This window comes from Polyodon spathula, chromosome 7 (genome assembly GCF_017654505.1).
Source record: "Polyodon spathula isolate WHYD16114869_AA chromosome 7, ASM1765450v1, whole genome shotgun sequence".
In the NCBI taxonomy this organism is placed as follows: Eukaryota; Metazoa; Chordata; class Actinopteri; order Acipenseriformes; family Polyodontidae; genus Polyodon; species Polyodon spathula.
Genome location: NC_054540.1, coordinates 5,270,453 through 5,292,693, shown reverse-complemented (window position 1 = coordinate 5,292,693; position 22,241 = coordinate 5,270,453). Strand labels below are relative to the sequence as shown.

The following is a 22,241-nucleotide window of genomic DNA, read 5'->3' as shown; positions in this document are numbered from 1 at the left end:
TTTCATAATTTACATGTATTTGACAGCAATTTCCATCCTTGGTTTTTATTCCAGTTATCTGCCTCCTGGTATTACCTTGGTTTTCCAAGTACTTTTATTTCAAACCAGTTTTTTCTTGAAACCTTTTTTCATACCACCAGGTAGCTATCCATACAGTCTAAGTAGTCTTGAAAAACAGCGCACTAGGAGCTTCCGGACTGCCGGACCAGCTTCTCAGAACTGCTGTTCCTTTCAGAGTACAAAACCCGGTAACCCAGTTAAATTTGGATTTCAAGGCTGCCTCTCTGTATTGCTGAAATGTGCTTGGTGACAAGGCTGATTTAACCTGGGCTGTGGTACAGAAGATTAAGCCCCTCCTCGTAAAGGGTTAAAGTGTGGTCCTTTTTATTTTGTAGGAGTGGTCTGTTTACCAGACACCTTGGCTGTTTGTTGTGTAAAAGGCTTCCAAGCTGGCTTCACGGTTGAATTGAACAATTATATTGCGTGACTGCCACAGACCACGTGGCTTTGTGCTTGGTAAATAAACTTATTCTATATCTTCAGCCAGTTACATTGCAGTTTGAGTTGTGAAACCTGAGCTATTTTTCACTGTGGTGCCAACTAAAAAGACACTGTGTTTATAAACTAGATTCTCAGCAGCCTCAAAGACAGTGGTACAATATGGAGTATTTGCTAAGTGCCAGCATCCAGGGGGATGAGACACTATGTCTACTTTCTCCTGATAAAGAAAGAACAGTCAATCAGTACACCAGCAGAGACACTGCTCAGCCATTCCATGGTATTTGTTTTATGTCTGTAACAGTGTTGTAAAAATGTAAAAGAATAAATGTACTGAAAAATACAGTGGACTTACTGTACCCAGCCCTTAATGGAAGGGAATGAGCATATTGTAGTTTGGTTATTAGTTTGTGCAGTGCTTAGATCTAAAATAAACTGAGAGACCGCTTATTTTAAAAATACCTGTCATGTTTAGGATGACCTCATCCATTTAAAAACCTGGGCAGGATAAACGTATTGCAGTGTCCCTGTCGACGTCCATGTCAGACTAACCTGTTTCATTATGCTCTTGATTAATAGCATAAAACCTATGAAACCAAACCTAGTTTCATGCAAATCAGACTTCTCATGTTTCCATATAGCTTGACCAGATTGGCCCCTTTGGCAATGTATTTACCACCTGGCGCATGGATTGGGTAGCTGTTTTGTAAAATATTTGCATCGTCATCTACAATTTACACCATGCAAAACTGAAAAACAGAGTTGCATAAATAAATGGCCAAATCCAATTTGGAAGAGAAATTGAACTCCGCAGATTTTGAGCCAGGCCCGTGTTTGTGTTTAGCTGTGGGACTGGGGAGTGTTAACACTGTGATTCTAATACAGTCGCATTGGAATTTGGTTGTATAACAAGAACACCAGATCACAAGCTTGTGATTCTGTAGCTCTTGTTGATGACATGTATATTTTACAAAAGACACCATATTTAAGTTCTCATTTTTAACTGCACACATCAGAAGATCTCTTGCAACAAAAACATTTAACAGAAGCAATCTTGGAATAAGCTCAGTTTAGTTTACAGTCATCTAAACAACTAAAAGCCAATCTTGAGTTACAATTCGAGGGACAGGGGCGAGTGCAGAAAGCACCAGAAGTTTTGAACAGCAGTGTTTGGAGCTCAGATGTGTTCTTGAGCATTCCTTCTTGTTCCAGTACTAAAATAGTTTTCCGCCTGGCCGTGCCAAGAGCTTGTATGCGCATGAGTGTTATTGTAGCTTGTTGTTTGAAGTGTTAAATGGCTGTGCATCTTGCACACACTGGGACCTTGTTGTCATTTACAAAGGACATTTTGGAGTGATACCAAAGACAACAGTACAAAGTCCAGCTGTGCCATTTATATTATTGCCAGATGCAGGTCCTATTCTATGAGTAACTTGTATCTCCGTTTTGTAACCTGCAGTACATCTCATGCAGTGTGCTTCATGACTGCTTTCTGTTCTTGCCAAATAAGATATTCACTTTAAGAGTCTCGCCTGCATAAGAGGCAGAAGTGTTAAAGGGACTAGGAGCACTTAAAATTATCAAACCCCCTTGGCCGGATGAGATCCTCCCAATAGTACTCAAAGAAATGAAAGAAGTTATTTACAAACCGCTAACCAAGATCATGCAACAGTCTCTTGACACAGGGGTTGTACCGACAGACTGGAGAATTGCCAATGTTATACCGAGCCACAAAAATGGAGACAAAACCGAACCAGGTAACTACAGAACAATAAGCCTGACTTCTATTATATGTAAACTTACGGAAACTATAATGAGATCCAAAATGGAAAATTACCTATATGGTAACAGTATCCTTGGAGACAGTCTGCATGGTTCTAGGAAAGGGAGATTGTGTCTAACTAACCTGCTTGATTTTTTTAAGGGAGCAAAATCAACAATGGATAATTGCAAAGCATATGACATGGTTGTTCTAGATCTCCAGAAAGCTTTTGACAAAGTTTTGCATAAAAGATTAATTCTCAAACTGAATGCAGTAGGGATTCAAGGAAATGCATGCACATGGATTAGGGAGTGGTTAACATGTAGAAAGTACTGTTTAGAGGAGAAGCCTCAGAATGGAGTGTGGTAACCAGTGGAGTACCATAGGGATCAGTATTAGGTTCTCTGCTATTCCTAATCTACATTAATGACTTAGATTTGGGTATAGTAAGGAAACTTGTTAAATTTGCAGATGACACAGAAATAGGAGGAGTGGCAAACACTGTTGCAGCAGCAAAGGTCATTCAAAATGATCTAGACAAGATTCAGAACTGGGCAGTCACATAGCACGTGACATTTAATAGAGAAAAGTATAAGGTACTGCATGCAGGCAATAAAAATGTGCATTATAAATACCATATGGGAGATACTAAAATTGAAGAAGGAATCGATGAAAAAGACCTTGGAGTTTATGTTGAGAAAAGTCTTCATCTAGACAATGTGGGGAATCTATAAAAAAGGCCAACAAAATGGATAAAAAAAGGATACATAGTGAAAAGTGTTGAATTTAAATCAAGGGAAGTAATGTTCAAACTTTACAATGCATCAGTAAGACCTCATCTATAATACTGTGTTCAGTTCTCATCACCTCGCTATAAAAAGGATATTGCTGCTCTAAAAAGAGTGCAAAGAAGAGCGAACAGAATTATTCCAGGTTTAAAAGGCATGTCCTTTTCAGACAGGCTAAAAGAATTGAATCTATTCAGTCTTGAACAATGAAGACTACACGGCGATCTGATTCAAGCTTTCAAACTTTTAAAAGGTATTGACAGTGTCAACCCAAGGGACTTTTTGGACCTGCAAAAAGAAAAACAAGGAGCTGGGGTCACAAGTGGTGATTAGATAAAGGGGCATTCAGAACAGAAAATAGGAGGCACTTTTTGTGTTGTTGAGGCTGACACCCTGGGATCCTTCAATGAGTTTCTGGGATCAGTAAGCCACTAACAACCAAAGATGGGCCGAATGGCCTCCTTTTGTTTGTAAATTTTATGATTTTCTTATCTGTCAAGTACTGCAAGTGTCTTCCCTTTCAAAAGCCATGTTAAAAATGACCCCATTATCACCCTCCACTGAATGTATTCCCATATGAATGAACTGTAAAAAGTACTGCTGCCAGTCGATTAAATTCGACTTTGAGAAGTGTTGTGGCAGAAGCCGAAGATTTGGACCAATTAACTGTGTTATAGCTAACTCAGAAATTAAAGTTTAAAATTCCAGAATGGACCAGGGTTGAGGTCATTTCCTGCTTTTTAATTCCGATTGCTTTTTAAAATCAAATCCCAATTTTAATTCAAATTCCAGTTTCTTGGAAGGAACTGGCATTGGAATTGATATTTTGAGACATAATTGTTGTGATTGTTCAGCTGTTAAAATGAAAGACAAACTATCCGATACAACTGAAACGTTTTATTTAAGCACATCATATCAAACATCTGCACAGCCGAGAAGTCGTATTTAAATGAACTATTAAACATAAGAGGGTTTATTTTCCAACTTGCCACATATAAAGCACTACTTCAAAAAATGGAAAACTACAATAAAATAAACATTTCAAAAGAAACTAGTGTGTAAATGGGTGTAAACAGGTAGATGTACGTATACAACTGTAAAAACAAAAGTAGTTTTTTTAATTAAAACATCTTGCATGTGTGTCACTCAATGCAGTGCAGAATCCAGTTTGAGCTGCTGTAGCCTGCTGCTTTGCAGTTTTCTGATTAGAATGTTTCTGCCGAAGCGCTGTGGCTAGCTTCTGATGAAATCTCTCCTACTGATATTTTCCCCGGTGCATTCCTTGTACAAAACGAAGGAATTGATAGCTGCCAGGTCCAGTAGAGACAACAACAGAATATTGTAGGTTATATTCAAAATAAAACCTATACAGTCAAACCTGTATTAAGAGACCAGTCAAGGGACAGTCTAATAATGGTGTCTTAACACAGGTGGTCTCTTAAAAGAGGGCCTATAACTCAGGAGGCTGTGTCATCCAGTGTTTAAAGAAACAGGCTTGTAACCAGCAGGTCCCTGGTTCAAATCCCAGCTCGGCCACTGACTCATTTTGTGACCCTGAGCAAGTCACTTAACCTCCTTGTGCTCCGTCTTTCGTTCTTGTAAGTGACTCTGCAGCTGATGCATAGTTCACACACCCTTGTCTCGTATCTTGTAAAGCGCTTTGTGTTTGTGGTGCACTATGAAAGGCGCTATATAAAAATAAAGATAGTTATTTATATTTTTGTCCTGATGTACCTAAGGAATATGCTTCTCATTTGCAGGTAAAGAGCACTGAGTCTGTACCATATCACTCTGCACAGCCGAGGCACTAATGCTCACAAGCGTTCACAGAGAATGAAAACCTCAGTCAAGAAGTCAATGGAGAATGAAGGGCTAAAACATTTATTTGAAATATGTATTCACTGCACATGCGTAAAAGCACTGCTGAAAGTACCTTGGGTATTCACATACATATCGAGGCCTACCTGTAGAGTACAGCAATATGAGGAAGAACTAATGTCCTAATAAGTCCTAATGTGCTGTAAATGTGGTAATACTGTGCTGTACAATGTAAATATGACAAAAATACTGTTGAAACAGAAATTAGTAAAACCACACGTTAGAAAATCAGTGAACATAAGAACATAAGAAAGTTTACAAACGAGAGGAGGCCATTCTGCCCATCTTGCTCGTTTGGTTGTTAGTAGCTTATTGATCCCAGAATCTCATCAAGCAGCTTCTTGAAGGATCCCAGGGTGTCAGCTTCAACAACATTACTGGGGAGTTGATTCCAGACCCTCACAATTCTCTGTGTAAAAAAGTGCCTCCTATTTTCTGTTCTGAAAACCCCTTTGCAGTGCACATAAGTTGTTTTGCACTCTGCTTTAAAAAATACAACCAAGCATTGATCCGTAACTTCAGCCCTGTATCACCTTGGATTGTATCATCCTGCCGATAACCCCTAGAAATAAGTGCTTGATGCAATCCAGCGGCATTCGCAGGTACTGTAAAATGCTCTAATAAAATCCAGCTGTGCTTGATCCCAATCAAATAAAAGCACGTTTTGCTTGAACTGTACTGTGACAAAATAAGTGACCTTAAACAGCTTTGCTAGATTTGGAGTATTATCTCCAGATTAAATGGGATCATTATTGGAAAAGCCATTTCATGATTGTAATGGTTTTTGCAGTGTTCAGCACTTATCTAGCATCTCTCTTTTATCAGACAGGCAAACCCAACTCTTACGGTATACTGCTTTTCTCCTTCTTGTTATTTCAACTGAATTATGAGGGACTGGCAGCGTGTAGTCTGCTACTTCAATCAAAGTCATTTTGTTCTTTAACAGGGTTGTGGCTTTTTTTAATGCGATTCTGAACTTCTGTAAAGATTTTACTCTGGCTCAGACATTTGTTCTTGAGGGTAAGTTAGCAGTGTAGCACATTGCTTTATAACGAGAAACTTAAGGCTAGTAAAAAAAAAAAAAATGAATTATAGCAACAAGTGAAGCGATAGGCGTTTTTAAGGACTTTGACCATCTGGAAAAACAGAATTTTAGATGAATTCTTCAACTGGAAGAAAAAAAAAACTCGGCACATAGCAAAACTCTTTCGGTCGAACACGGGCCTGTTTTGTAAGAGCACTAAAATACTACTCAATGGAAACTGTTCAGCCCCATAAAATAATACTTTTGTAAAAAGGCTACTGTACTGAAAATGAACCCGTTAAGTGCCATTGTCTTCATTTGAGGACAAGCAACTTTTGCGTGACATAGATTACCTTATATGGAGAGAGGAGTTTATAATGATGCAATTTCCTGAATGCGTTGTGACAAAGTAGTGCATCAAGCGTGAATCTACAAAAAGCAATTAATGACAGCATTTACTGTATATAATAACTGTTGTTTCACAAAACAAGTTCAAATGTGTGTGCTTTCAGAACTCAGGACGATGTGTACCGCACTGAGGGCTTCAATCTTTATTGTGTATCAAAACCAGAGTGGGGATGTTTTTTATGGAGACATTTACCATGTAATAAAATAAGATACAAAAAAGGCATTGCCTACTGAAAAGGCTAACCGTAAACGTTGCTGTATTCCATCAGGGTATCATGTGCCTTTCATGATCTTACGTCTACAGTATGTTGTCTGTACTCCAGTTTAATGATCAGAATGAAAGAGCGGAATACAGAGTTGATTAGCATTTCCAAAAGGTGGCCATTAAGGTTCTCTATTGCTGTGGGGAAGTGAATTTCTAGTGGAATGAATCATTTCAGTTCTGAGTCCTGCGTTTTCACAGAATGGTGGATGCTGGAGCCGTTATAAACCATTTCTCGAATTTCGTCCGCTTAGCCTATCAAAAAAGAGGGTAATGATAACTTTTTATTTAAATAACAAGAATGATAACTTTTTATTTAAATGTTTACAGAAAAGGAAAAATTTATGTTTGATCTATGCAATTTTAAATGTGATTTAAATAGTCGCATTTCTATTTATAAACAAACAATGCCCGGTCTTGAAAATGTGAACGCTGAAATGATGCTAGAAAGGGGGCATTGATATATTGCTAAAGCTCAGCTGCAGTTTACTACAGTAGATGCATGAAAATTGTTAGAAACTTCACATTGCCACCGTGGGCCACAACACATGTCTTATTTCTGTCTTAAATAGAGATTAAATAAAGATTCATATGCCTGACACTTTTCCAGAATTCTAGAAGAAAAACAACAGGCTGAACTGTTATTATATAAAGAATACATGCTAGATCGTCTTTAAGATCCGAGCAGCCTTGACATGCGTACAATGTGTCAGAAAGATCTCTATGGGAACATACTGTCGAATGCATTGTCATAACATTTTTCAGGTTGAAGATTGGGTCATGAGAATAAATATTTGGCTTGTCGTGTCTTATGGGGGTTTTACTATAAAATATTTTACAGTACAGGAAAGGGGGAATTAAGTGCACTCAGCTGTGTTATTAATCCATGGTTATAGTCTTTGCAAAGTGGCAGAGGGAGAAATTACTGCAAATAGAGTTTAGTGGCACTTAAAAGGGGTTCTAGCTAATAAAATAGCTAGAACTTGACAGCTGCAGTACACCTTATCAGAGTAGTCAGAAAACATGTTACATTATTGCAATGTGTTATTTGTGACTCTTGCAAGTCTAATGGTGTAATCATGTGATTACAGTACCTGCAAAGCCAAATTTGCTAATTTTAAATACAGGCACAATTTACTGTGTATTATATGCACGCAAGTAAGCCGTCATACAGTCAGTTCTGCTTTTCAGGTGATGCCCTGGTTTCCCAGCCTCTTCCTTTCCTTGATGGAATTCATTTCTGTCCCAGTGACCCTTGCTGACCTGTGTTCTGGTGAATCGCAGTGACGCTGAATCCAAACAAGCTTAGCCTAAAACCAATGGGAATCTCTTCTGTCTTTGCGCTAATGCAGTGCTGCTATTTCAGGGTTACCTGTCTTGCTGTGTTGATGTGCCACACTGAACCACAACACTGTGTGCTTTGTGTAAACTAAAGAAATAAGAATACTATCATTATGATCGGTTTTAAAAGGCAATAATGCTATAGTACATCCGTAACGAATATGTTTAATGATTCATGGGTCTGACAATTAAGAAATGTGCTGTGTAAAGCTAACCTGAATCAGAGACTTAATGCTGCTTTTATAGCAGGCACACATATAAAATACAATGAGAAAAAATAACGTAACTAACTGTACATTAAATCATGCTAACCTACTTGGGTGCATACATTCATTCATTCTTTCAATACAGAACACCTCTAAGTATACCATTAAAGATTCTCAGATTCAGGTGAATGCAATGCATGAATCAGGCTGCCATTATGTAACAGCTTAGTATGTGTGTCACTGGAAACTCCAGTCATGTAGTGACAGTGTACAGTATAAAGCTGGTACTGAACATCAAAACAACAGCACAAACTCACAACCACTGCCTTCCCAATAGAGGGAGGGTACATTCTTACTGAGCTCCTCAGACTGGCTGAGAGATTGCCTGCAATGGTGGCAGTCGCAGAGTTTGTGTGCCCATTTATAACATGGTCGCAGATCTAAATCCCCCCTCATTGTAATTGTTAACGGTGGTGACTCAGAAAAGGACTACTTGCTGTAGAAGCACACTATGACTCGTATAGGGAGATTCCTCCTTCCCCAGGGAGAGTTCACTAGGGTTACAGGGATGAAGAAAAAGGTTAAGAAATGTGTTTTAAAACATTTTGTTGTAACAATGCATAATAGTACACCTGGAACAAAAGTTCATATACAATAAAAGTTCACAGGGGTGTTCTGTAATGCTTTAACTTGACTTCGGCTATAACTTAAACCAGAAAGATTGTCGTATCTTAGAGCTGCCCAATTGTTTTGCTAACTGCAAAAGGAGAAAAACCTGCTTCGGCAGTGACCTAGGCTATTTTAGGATAATAGTAGAATAGTAGAAGCCAGTTTGTCCTGCATGCCAAAGCAGAATGGAGGCTCTTAGAGCTGTGCAGGTGTTCGTTTTGTGTTGACGTTTATCTTCCCATCCTGTTTGGCAATGAAACAAAATCCTCAACATGCAGACTGTCAGAAATCTCATTCCTGTACAGCACATCCACCTGACTGAGCCTGACTCTCTACATCTGCACTGCACTGCATGCTCAGTTTGTAAGCCACCATTCATTACAGTATCTATAATTTGGTTTAATCTGCGGTGCCATCTAGCAATGGCGATGCATTTAAAAGGGTGCTAAATCTCATTTTAATTGAGCTTGTATTATCCTTTTTAGCACTGTAACCTGCCCCCTTCTGTTCAATATCTATTTTTGCTTGTATTTTCAATTTGGAATATGCAGATGTCTCAAAGGCAACAATATAGTTGCTGCTACTTCCTAGTACCCAATTACTTCACTTTAAACCTCACTCCAGTGGTCCAGGATGAAGCAGCTTATAAGGTGTTGCATTAAAACGTAAAAATGGAAGAACCAAAAGATTGTGAGTGGGGATCCAGTAATACTGTTTAAAAAAGCTAACTTTAAAGCATTAGTTTGCATTTTCAATTCGTAGTCATGTGCTATCTTGAAAAAAAGAAAGATCAGAAGAGATTCTTTCAGTGCTATTTCCAGCATGGACATAAAATGACAATATCTTGGTATTTGAATGTTTTGTTTACTCAATGTACATATTTTCCATTACAAATGACCAGTGAGTTCTGGAACACACACTCGCCTGCACATACTGGGTGCAGCTTACAGTATTTTTAATTAAAGAATTTGCCCTATCTGGCACAGCATATTTGAAATTGTTTCAGTAAAACAATGGGAATAGTTAGGCCTATAGGATTAACATTTTGAAGGTGTGCTTACACAAGCTGAGGGCGATTAACACACAGAATCTGAATCTGAGCAGCAGGGAAATCTCAATGCATTGCGCATTGTGTACGGAGAGTGAGAGGTCTTAGTCGTTGTCTTCCAGCATTTAGACCAAAGTAGCTCTGTCTTTATCTTGTTTTGGATTTGTGAACCCCTTTTTTATCATATATCACATTTTCTGTGAACTCTGTTGTCCAATAATTGTTTATTGTGATATTATTGATGACTAGTTTAATATTAATTTACTTATTGTACAGAAAATATTATAATGTGATAATCATATTCTGTTCAATAGTCGTTTTTCACACAGTCCTCTCAAATGCCACTGCTACCCATATTGTTGTTCCTCTCTTCCTGAAGACAACCAATGTATACACTCCATTGTAGGAAAGAACAAGAAGAGGTTTGGCTTTATTTTAAAAAGCCAAAAAGAAAGGGGGCTCCCGAGTGAAGCATCCTGTAAAGGTGCTCGATGGAGCGCAGGATGTGCCCTATAGCCTGGATGTCGCTGGATCGAGTCCTGGCTATTCCATTGACGACCGTGGATGGGAGCACCCAGGGGGCGCCACGCAATTGGCCGAGCGCCACCCATGTTGTCCTCGTCTCGCTGTGCACCAGCGACCCCTGTAGTATGTCCAGGCGCCTGCGGGCTTGTCTGTAAGCCACCAGAGCTGCGTTATCCTCTGACGCTGCAGCTCTGAGGTGGCTGCATGGTGGGCCTGCAGTGTGAAAAGAAGCGGTCGGCGGCCAGTACACACTTCGGAGGACAGGTGAGTTCGTCTTCACCGCTCCCGCGGGGTTGGTAGTGGTGAGCTGAGCCTAAAAAAAATTGGATATTTTACATTGGGGGGGAAAATACAAAAAATAATTGGCAATTACTAAATTTAAATAAATAAATAAATACAAAGAAGTGAAAGGCAGACTGGAAAAAAAGTTCGTGACATAGAAAGAACAATGCAAATCCCAATTGATGGGTTGTTAAAACCTGATTTCAGATGATCGTGGTAAGTTTTAGCTGATAATAATGTCAAATTTAATTATCGTCCAACCTTATTGCAGTGCTACTGCATGCAGTTTCAGTTTAGTTTTCTGATTTGCAGTAATGCAGGACACCTTGTCAGTACAGGACTGTAACCCGCTGCAGTTCGTGTTTTTAAATCTTATCTTCTCTCAAGGCTTTATACATTTATGGTTTCCTGAATTTTTCCATTGAAGGAGGGCATATGAAGAAAAACATGCCATGTGAAAATGATTTCCTCATATGTGTTTTGAATGTAGCTTGTTGAGGTCTTGTTTGAATCTTGTGCAGTACATTGTATAGTAGCTCTAAATTTTGTACTTAATATCTTCTGTTCCAAACAGCCATCTGTTTGTAATGCCAGACATTGGACATCATTTACTAAGCCTTTGTCTCTGTGCTGAATATAAAAGAAAAGAACCAGTGCCTCTTAAAGTAATCAAAATTACAGGAAAAAAAGTGATTCTTTGCAGCTTTGTTTTGCCTCTTTTTTACCTCCTCCTTCAGTATATTATTCTGTATTTCATATTTTTTTCTGCCATTGTTGCTTTAAAGAAAACAATTAATTAATTTGAAGCTGTTTAGTCCTTAAATACATTATTAAATGTAGTTATTATGTAAAATGGCATCTGATTTAGCGAAAGTGGATGTATACACCAAGCAGGAACAAGACCCGTACTGAATGGTCGCACACACTCTGCCGTGCCATTTCCTGACACTCGCAGTGAGGTGCTGACTGTGTATTTAAACCAATTTCCTTTTGCAAATGGAATTGCAGATAGCTTGGACCTATGGTCTATCGCTATGAGACGGCTTCTGTTGTGCTGCCGTCTCAAACAGGAAATGAGACCTTTCTTGAAAGCTCCTCCAGCAGGAGTCTCTTTTCATCCTCGCCCCCTTTTTATTCCCCTGTCTTTTGTCCTGCACTCCGATGTATGTTGAATTCCAATAGAAATTGCAATGGCAATGACAAGCTTTTTTGTTTTCTGTCGGTGATTGGTGCAATTGCTACTTTTAGGTCAGTGACAGGCTATTGTGTTTGTGTTGAAAGACATGCAGGTTTCTGAACAGCGCTAACGGTCAGGAAGAAGGAGAGGAAGAGGGAGGGACATGGAGCCAGCTGCCGAGTCACAAGGGGAACCTGAAAGAACTCTGGTGAGTTTGGACTCTGCTCTCTGTTGTTTCTCTCTCTCTCTCTCTCTCTCTGCTCTCTGCTGTTTCTCTCTCTCTCTCTCTCTGCTCTCTAACTCTCTGCTCTCCCTCTCCTTACTGTCTCTAACTCTCTGCTCTCCCTCTGCTGTCTCTCCCTCTCCTTACTCTCTCTCTCACTGTCTGCTCTCTAACTCTGCTCTCTCTCTGCTCTCTAACTCTGCTCTCTGCTCTCTAACTCTCTGCTCTCTCTCTGCTGTCTCTCCCTCTCCTCACTCTGTCTCACTCTCTGCTCTCTCTCACTCTATGCTCTCTAACTCTGCTCTCTCTCTCTGCTCTCTCTCTGCTCTCTAACTCTGCTCTCTGCTGTCTAACTCTCTGCTCTCTCTCTGCTGTCTCTCCCTCTCCTCACTCTGTCTCACTCTCTGCTCTCTCTCTGCTGTCTCTCCCTCTCCTCACTCTCTGCTCTCTCTCTGCTGTCTCTCACTATGTGCTCTCTCTCACTCTTTCTCTCTGCTCTCTGTTTGAAGCTGAAACTATGGACTTGAGAATTACTTGATGATACAATGCAGGCTTGAGATTCTCACATGTGTTCTTCATTTAAAGGTGAGAAATGAAAACCATGAAGAGAGTTCTAATTTAGTCAATATTGTTTTCTTTTTTGAGGATAACTGCTGCCTTTGTCACATGTTGCACCTTTAAATATAAGCAGCAAAATACAATAAAAATCCAGAGTACATGCTAGTATTTCATTTCATACCTGTTTAATGTCCTGTTGTGTGTTTTCAGTCATTGCATAATGTTCCACTGTGCACTTAACCCCATTAACAAAGCAGCAGCAGCATTGTTTAATATCTCTTGATCTCTATGGCTGAATCCTTAATGCTACATAGAGCAGACATACATACAGTAGCCTCCCAGCAACGGTTTACAGAATACTGGAATGTAGTTTATAGCTTGGGTGTATGAACTACAGTACTGTACATGCAGCGCTGTTGATTATCCTGCCACTGTGTGTAATAACACATCAGCCTCCTCTAATTTAAGTGCAAGACAGTTTGAGATGATATTGTTGAGGGGAAGCTTGATTTTTATAATTTTTATGCCTACAATATCCATGTCTCATAATCTAGCAATAAATGATAATCCATTTGATCTTTTTTCTGACGGTTTGATGGGTAGTCATCGCTCAAGATGATTGTGAGTATAAGTTTTCTTTCTCTGGGGGTTTGACCAGAGTGACAGACGGTTACTGCTGTGTGCTGTAGTGGAGGAATTTAATATGGGGGGCATCACTCTTTACACAGATCCACTTATCCAGTTGTTATGAATCTTGCTGTTAACATTATTAGCTTTAGTTTTGGAGAGATTCTGGTGATATGGGAGGGGGGCTGTCTCTCTGTCCATTCATCTGTGTGTCACACTTACATTTTTTCATATACCTGGAGAAACACTAAGTTGTGATCAGACTTTTCATTAAACCGCCTTTCAGATGTTTCTGATTTCATTTCTGAGTCCGTGGAATAATCCGTAGCTCTGCTGTTTTTGTTCACCAGGTTAATAAAATTTTTAGCTGTGATATGTAATGCACTCTAATGTGCTTTTGCATGTGGTGCTCCAGACAGCTATTGATTTTGAAGGTGACTGGGAAAGGTCTGGCGTTGTACTGCCAATGCAGTACATTTCAATAGGTGGCACTGTGGTACTGTGCAAACCAGGAAATCAAACCGTGACATCTGTCGCTGTCACAGTGGGAGATGTCAGCGGTTCCCAGAAAACAGGAAACTCAGTTTGAAGTGCAGGCAAGTTTTCAGATGTGTGTTGTGGGCTGTAGATGTTCAGTATGCTTTTACACCTGGTGTTTTTCAGCAGTCGGTTTTCACAAGTTTATTTTTACTGTACAAGTTGATGTTTGCCTTAGGATTTTAGTATTTGAGTCTTTTTTTTTTCTGTTCAGCCTTTTAAAATCTTTCTGTAATCTGCAATTGCCTGTTTAAATAGAAACCTGTATTTTGTGCTTCATTTACTTTTACGAGGGTAGTACGCTAATTTAAATTGTATTTAAAGTTTTTAAACTAAATTATCCACAGTCCCTCCCTGAAGACCAATCCCTCTGGGGTAAGGTGTAGACAGACTGATGGAGTGGTCTTGGTGAAGGACTACATGATATCTGGTAACACACCAGGTTAAAGACATCTCTGTTAGCAGGCCTTGCTTTCAGGTTGTCTTGTACTTCATTTCATCAGGAGTGTGAACCTGTCCCCACCCCTTCAGGGCCTCCTTTCCTATCAGTAACCAACCAGCTGCTTCCCCTGATGACTGACATGCTTTACAGCTGCTGTAACCCCAAAAGCATATACCTGGAGTGAGATGGCGTCCTGCAGGATGTGAAGCAGTGACAGACATCTGGGAAGGCAGGGCTAGCAAACTTGAACGTTCTTTTACCCTGTGTAAGACCAGATATCACGTTATAAAATGAAAATAGCTACATGTTTTCTATAGCATGTTTTTCTTTCAAAACTAAACATTTGAAGCATACTATATAGTGAATCAAAGATTTATGAAAATATTTTGTCAGCTACTACCACTTTGGAAATCCAGTTACAAAGCTGTGATATGGTCTTTTAGGAATTTTACTGTCACAAACTACCATGTGGTAACACACATGGCACTCATTCTGAGTCATAGGAGCGATTTTTATTTGTGATTGCATGATTCACTTAAACAGACGCATGGGCCAGTATATTAAACCAAAGGAGTAACTGCTTTGGCACAGCCAATAACTGGGTAGACATTGAAACCTAGCCTCCTCTACCTTAGATCAAACAGTCCTACAGAAAGGGAACAGAGCAGGATTAATTAACAGCACAACGTCTGACATTCAGGGTCTTATCCTGATATTCAGTAGATTTTTCATGGATGAGTTTTATCGTTCTGTAGTTCATCAGTGTTGAGCCTTGCTCCTGTGCCCCCCCCTCCCTCCCCCCATACCTTAATCTGCTTGCATGGTGAGGTCAGTGAGATTGGATTGACAGATTAGTCTAGTCTCCTTTTTTTGTAATCCGATTGGGTCAGTTCACTAGTAACTCTGTATGTCAAAGAAACCACAGGAAAATGTATACCCCATTCAGGCATTTTTGTTTATTTTTTATTGTAGTATGTTGAATGAGAAAAACTACGTGTTGTAAGGAATGTTAAAGTAGCACGCCACTAGTATTTAAAGATCTTATACTCAATGGGCCTGTCGGTGTATAACATAGTATTGATAACTACTGGCTCATACTCCCCCTGGGAGAGAAGAAAAATAACTCACACTGTTTCGCTCCATCAGTTGAAGAATATTAGAAGAAGAAATGTACACAGAAGGTATACTTGTATGTAATTTAAGACAAAAAACTATAGCATGCTTAAATGAAATATTTTAACACTCACTACCTTTCTATTTGTAGCCTATAGATAACAGGGTTTATTAAATATCAAGACCCAGTGCCGCATCCAGTAAAGGCGCTCCACTTTAATACCAAACAAACTTCAGGGCATACTATAGGAGTCGGTAGTTTGTTTGCTTTTTGGGGGGTATGAGTCAATAGTTATCAATACTGTTATTAAACCGACAGGCCCATAGAGTAGAACTCCATAGTGGTTAAGACCACATAGCTCCCGCTGTACTGTTCTGGAGTGGAAACAGGTGAAGTGTTATCTAGTGTTGAAGGTTTCTGTCTGTTGTCACAATACATTGCAAATGTCACAGGCTTGACCCGTGATGGATGAGAGTTGTGCTTTCCAGTGGTGGCTATTCTGCAAACCTTGCCAATCCATGAACAACAAGGACCCTGTTCTGGACACAGTGGTGAGGGTAGCTGCTGGGTTAAGGGATGGGCCAATTGCACAGGCAGCCAGTAACATGGCCCTTGTGAAGTCACCAATACTGTGCTGCTCCTCCGTGGTCATACAACGTCTAAGCACTGTAAATATTACTATATCAATACCGTTCCAGTTGATCACAAAAAGCAACAACTTAGGATAGAAATCTCTAATTTAGTTTAAGCCACTGCTAATTGCTAGTCCTATATTAATGTGGTCAGCAGCTTATTTTTAATTAACTGAGTAAGAAAACCAGTTAATCTTGAAAGCTGTTGCAGTGTAACAGCTTTTTTTTTGTAATTAATCTTACTGCATTCTTTTATGGTGAGGTGTTCTGTGTAGGTAGATTGATACTTTTTGTAGATTTGTTCCATCTGTATCCAGTAATGATTCTTTCTTGTACAAGTTGTTCTTTCCATTTAAAACCCAGTTATTACTTCATGAAGTCTTGCACAGTCTTTCTGACTTTCACCCCCTGCTGATTTGATAGTCTCATGATAGTTCACAGACACCTGCATTGCGAAGGTGTTCCGTTTATATACCTGCAGAGCGAGACTGGAGTTTTTCAAACAGTACAAAGGCTTATCAGAAGCTAGGCATGGAAAGAGAGGATTTGCATGCTTTGTTATATGATTTTAAAATTGTTATTTTGTAAATTGTCCGTTTTGTTTCATAAACAGATGCTTTTTCACATTTAAAAGGGAAGAATTAATTGTATTTTTAAAAATATTTTGCTTTCGGTGGGGGGGAGAAACATTGAGGTGAACCATCTAATTGCAATAATTTCCTAAGAGACACCTGTATGATTGTATATCAAGCAAAAAAGCACAATATTTTAATTAAGTAAAGGAAACAAAACAGTTTAAAACACCTCTAGTTGACCTTGGAAGTACAAGCAGTAACTCAGAAGTTTCAGAAACTGGCTCTTCTTGCCTGCTGGAAACAGCACTGTAAAACCTAAAATTGAAATTAGAAGGTGGAGCATTAAAAGCCCTGCTGTATTCTGATAACTGTATACGTTTCTAACTTACTGTTTGGTGTCTTCTACCACAACAGGGGAGATTACTGTAGGCTGCCCATTCCACCTCTTGGTTCAGAAATAGCCAGTACACCAGGCTGCCAGAGAGAGGAGACTGGTTACCAGGCAGGCTGGGTGTGTGAGAGAAAGAGGGTGAGCAAGCGAGAGAGAGAGATGGAGAGAGAGAGAGAGGCACACCCTCCAGTGGGCTTCCTGTGTGTGTCAGCTTCCTCAGACAGGTTTCTCATCACTTGTTGACCACAGAGAGGTCACATTCTGCTTGAGAGGCACCTCAGAGCATGTGGAGAGCACCGGGCTGGGGGAGCACAGCTTTACACGAGAGGCTTGCTGTTCATCTGATGTAGACTGAGCATTGAGAATTGGCATAATATATCATTTGCAGTATGTATGTTTTTTTACTTTGCTATCGTTAATCCTAAAGGATATACAGTACTGTAAGTTGATTGTTTTGGCTGTTAGGAAAGGCAGCGTACTAGACTAGATTTGATTGATGATGTACGATGAGGTGAAGCTGTAGGAAAGTCAAGTAGACTAACAGCTTCTTTAGTATTGAAAGGCATCAGGTAAAATGAATGTGTGTTTGTCTTTTTTTTTTTTAATAGTTTTTTGGTGTTTACTAAGTTTAGGATCGTATACAGTCATTTGTGTTTGAAAATTATCTTGATGTCATTTAGGATTGTATACAGTCATTCGTGTTTGAAAATGATCTTGATAATGTAATTTTAGGTTCGTATACAGTCATTCGTGTTTGAAAATGATCTTGATAATGTAATTTTAGGATCGTATACAGTCATTCGTGTTTGAAAATGATCTTGATAATGTAATTTTAGGATCGTATACAGTCATTCGTGTTTGAAAATGATCTTGATAATGTCATTTAGGATCGTATACAGTCATTCGTGTTTGAAAATGATCTTGATAATGTAATTTTAGGATCGTATACAGTCATTCGTGTTTGAAAATGATCTTGATAATGTAATTTTAGGATCGTATACAGTCATTCGTGTTTGAAAATGATCTTGATAATGTAATTTTAGGATCGTATACAGTCATTCGTGTTTGAAAATGATCTTGATAATGTAATTTTAGGATCGTATACAGTCATTCGTGTTTGAAAATGATCTTGATAATGTAATTTTAGGATCGTATACAGTCATTCGTGTTTGAAAATGATCTTGATAATGTAATTTTAGGATCGTATACAGTCATTCGTGTTTGAAAATGATCTTGATAATGTAATTTTAGGATCGTATACAGTCATTCGTGTTTGAAAATGATCTTGATAATGTAATTTTAGGATCGTATACAGTCATTCGTGTTTGAAAATGATCTTGATAATGTAATTTTAGGATCGTATACAGTCATTCGTGTTTGAAAATGATCTTGATAATGTCATTTAGGATCGTACACAGTCATTCGTGTTTGAAAATGATCTTGATAATGTAATTTTAGGATCGTATACAGTCATTCGTGTTTGAAAATGATCTTGATAATGTAATTTTAGGATCGTATACAGTCATTCGTGTTTGAAAATGATCTTGATAATGTAATTTTAGGATCGTATACAGTCATTCGTGTTTGAAAATGATCTTGATAATGTAATTTTAGGATCGTACACGGTCATTCGTGTTTGAAAATGATCTTGATAATGTAATTTTAGGATCGTATACAGTCATTCGTGTTTGAAAATGATCTTGATAATGTAATTTTAGGATCGTATACAGTCATTCGTGTTTGAAAATGATCTTGATAATGTAATTTTAGGATCGTATACGGTCATTCGTGTTTGAAAATGATCTTGATAATGTAATTTTAGGATCGTATACGGTCATTCGTGTTTGAAAATGATCTTGATAATGTAATTTTAGGATCGTATACAGTCATTCGTGTTTGAAAATGATCTTGATAATGTAATTTTAGGATCGTATACAGTCATTCGTGTTTGAAAATGATCTTGATAATGTAATTTTGTCTTTTGTCCCAGGGACATGGACCTAGGTGATACTTATGTCTAATTTTCCCAGACTTTGAATCCTGTTAGGCAATAACGTGCATTAATACAATGTGATGTACAAACCAAACAAGCATAATATTTCATGCATTATGTTTCTGCAAATTGTCTTGTCGAAGTCAGCATTATTATTATTATTTTTTTTTTTTTGAACTGTTCCTTGACTTACTCACAATATACCCACAGCTGAGGCCACTTGTGCTTTACCTGCTGTGGTAAGCCAAGCATTAGCTCTCATTAACTACCAAAGTGTGGACCAATTTCTCAAGGGTTATTATTATGCATTGCTTTACAGGAATGAATGCAGCTGTTGAGTGTTTATTACTGCAGCCCCCCAAGAGCATATTGACAATTAGATGCTGATCACAAAGGTGTTTTATCCTATGAGTGGAATTTAAAACAAATCAATAAATTCAAGCACAGCACTTAAGAGAACTGCAAATCAAAGCAGGACCATTATTCACTGTTTCGTTTGAATGATGTAACTGTGTTGTGTGTGTGTGTGTGTCTGGCGTCCCCCAGGAGTTTGAAAGGAGAAAGTGCAACTCTGGGGTATATCGGGAAGTTATAAATAACATCGGAAACAAATGTAATTAAAAAAAAATAAATAAATAAATAAGCAAACACAAATGTTGGAGTGAAGTAGGGACCATCCGATACATAACACAATATGTTCATCTTTTTTTTCCAGTAGCTATTATCATTCAGCTTCTGAATTTTTATTTTATGAATAAATAAAAATACAATTGTTCCCTCGTTAATAACAAATTGACAGTGCGGCCATGTTGACAGTCAATTGTCGTGAACTATACTTTTTTTGTAAAAAGGCCTTTCACTAATTCCATATGTATTTCCTGATTTTAATTTATTTATTTTTATATACTATATACGCCAGATAGCAAATATAAAGGGAGCACTGTATTTTGGAGCATGTCATTTTGACTTTAGCAAGTAGATTTGACACATTTGTATTGTTGAAATCCAAGCACACCCAGCAGTCTGCAATATTTTTTTGTGTAGCTTTAGGGTTTATTCTTCATAAAGTATTCCAGTTTTAAATTTAAAAAGACCCAGGATTTAATGAAGCACCCTCTTGGTTGCTGATTCGTTTGAAAAGCAGTGTGCTCAATATGCTCCAAGGCCGAGGTGAATGCATATATTATATAAAGACTGAGCAGCTAGAGTTCCTTCTCAAGAACAACACGGCACAGTAGAAACAGCTGCAGCGTATCGTTCTGAACACTGTCAACTGCTGTCTCAACACCCAGAACAAATTGTGCTGAGGCCATCTTACCATCGTGTGTTTTAAGTAACATTGAGAGCATGACTTTTTTTATTACCATCTCCTTTCCCTTCTCTCTTGTGACCCTAAGCGACTCGCTCCTGTCATGCTTCTCTTTCTCCCTCCTTTCTTCCAGTAATGCTTCACTATTGAAATGGTGGTGGTGCTTTTCACCTGTGAGCTGCTGCTGTTCAATAGGACTGTGGTCTGTCCCACTCTCTGCAGACCTGGAGAGCGCCATTCTTCCCCTTTCAGCTTGTATTTACATGAGTTGTCCCTTAGATCTTCTTCTGCATTAGAGTACAATGCTGTCAGAACACACACAGGCTGGTTGCATTGTTGAGCTGTCATCCACAGACTGCGTTGAGGGTAAGCAGCCATTTACTGTGTCACTGTCACCCAATTAAAAGTGTTTGAGGAAAGTGCTGTGTGAGCAACATTGGCTAACTACAGTACTGGACAGTTGGCTTTTTCCCATGAATGTTGAAAAGAAGGTGCGTTTTTATGTTGATATTACACATTTTTTAGGACTTGTACCTACTGTAGACCAGCGTTTGCTCAGATAACAGCCTTAACAGAAAGCGGCATAGACTCCACAAAATGACTTAAGGAATGTTATCTGTGTATTTCACACGTTAAGAGCTTTGCACATACAGTATATCTAAAGAATCTTTTCATATGTTAAACTTTTTACATGTGCATACGGTCTACAGTACTGCATGAGGGTCATGGTAATCTGCTTTTTTATGTTACAAATGCTAATAATATTTTCACATGCTTCTTTTGATAAGTCTTCAGTCGGTTAATTTTGTATCAGGATGGGATGATTTATTGATTAATTAATTTATTTAAATGTTGTTCCTGCTCCTCAGCTGGAAGCAGACTTGTTCCTGAAGTTACACCAGTCAACCATCCAACTTATCAGAATCGTGAACTGCAGCTGCGGGTTCCCGACAGTGTGCATTTTTAGGAAAGGGAGAATTGCCTCCATGCATCAGATGACAGTGAGCTATTGCCAACTCCAGCAGGCAAGTCTGGATTCCACTCAGTTTAGACCAGTGTGCTGCAAATCATTGAAAAAAAAAAAAAAAAGCCCAAGCTGGAGAAACAAATAGGGTCTCTATTGTGAATCGGTAAAGGGAACAACTGAAGGACAGTCTGAACAGCAACTGGAATGATAAGCGTAGCCTACACCGAAGTGATTTCAGAAGTCGCACAACCAGCATTTGAAGGAACAGTGGTGTCCCCACTTCTGTCACCTGATTGCAGGAAAGTTTTTCCTTGTTTTTGTTTCTGTTATTTGTAAATAACATTTTCAGATGCATGGTAAACGCTGTTCAGTGTATTTTGCATTATGATTTTGTTAGACGCATTCTGACAAAATAAATAAATAAATAAATAAAACACTTGCAGACTGTGGCTTTAGTGACAGCAGCAGCAGCACCATGTTTGTCATGTTCTAGAGACTCAAAGATGCAGACAACCTATAAAGCAGCTAGTCCGTGAAGAGCCACAAATAGGTTGCTTCTGGCGATTTCTTCGAAGCAAAAACACAGCTATACCCTCAAGCAAATAGACCTCTGAATCTTTGCTATTCCTTAACACATCAATTACCTTTGTAGCTGAGGGCAATTATCCCCAAAAGATGTGCTATATAATAGAACCATGTTGAGAAAAATGTGTTCAGTTAACATCAACTTTGATTTATATAGAGTGCCTTATGTGCAGACCTGCACATCTCAAGGTGCTTTACACCGTTTAAATAATAGAATAAAATAAAATATCTAAATGAGTATAAATCTTTTTTTGTTTGTTTTTACCTTCAGTTCAGAAGTGAGACATCATGAGCTGAAAAAACACCTTTGCAGTTATGTTGTTCAAAAATTGAAATAAGTGTCTCGTCTGTTAGAAATCGGTTTTAGCGGAGGAGTCTTTGTTGAAGCTCATAAAAGGACTTTTACAAGGATGATATAGT

At 38.6% G+C, this 22,241-nt stretch overlaps 1 protein-coding gene across 5 annotated transcripts in view; it reads left to right on the top strand.

The window, feature by feature from the left end:
* LOC121318044 (oxysterol-binding protein-related protein 8-like) overlaps nucleotides 1-22,241 on the top strand; it is a 99,277-nt gene that overhangs the window by 12,307 nt on the left and 64,729 nt on the right. For 2 of the 5 annotated variants that reach the window (XM_041254266.1, XM_041254262.1), the window contains exon 1: nucleotides 12,614-12,676. In XM_041254266.1, the coding sequence (XP_041110200.1) occupies nucleotides 12,629-12,676 (48 nt within the window). In that variant the 5' untranslated portion in view covers nucleotides 12,614-12,628. Of the gene's footprint in view, nucleotides 1-11,972; nucleotides 12,077-12,600; nucleotides 12,677-22,241 lie in introns of those variants that run through there. The other 3 variants (XM_041254263.1, XM_041254269.1, XM_041254267.1) reach the window with 3 other exon arrangements.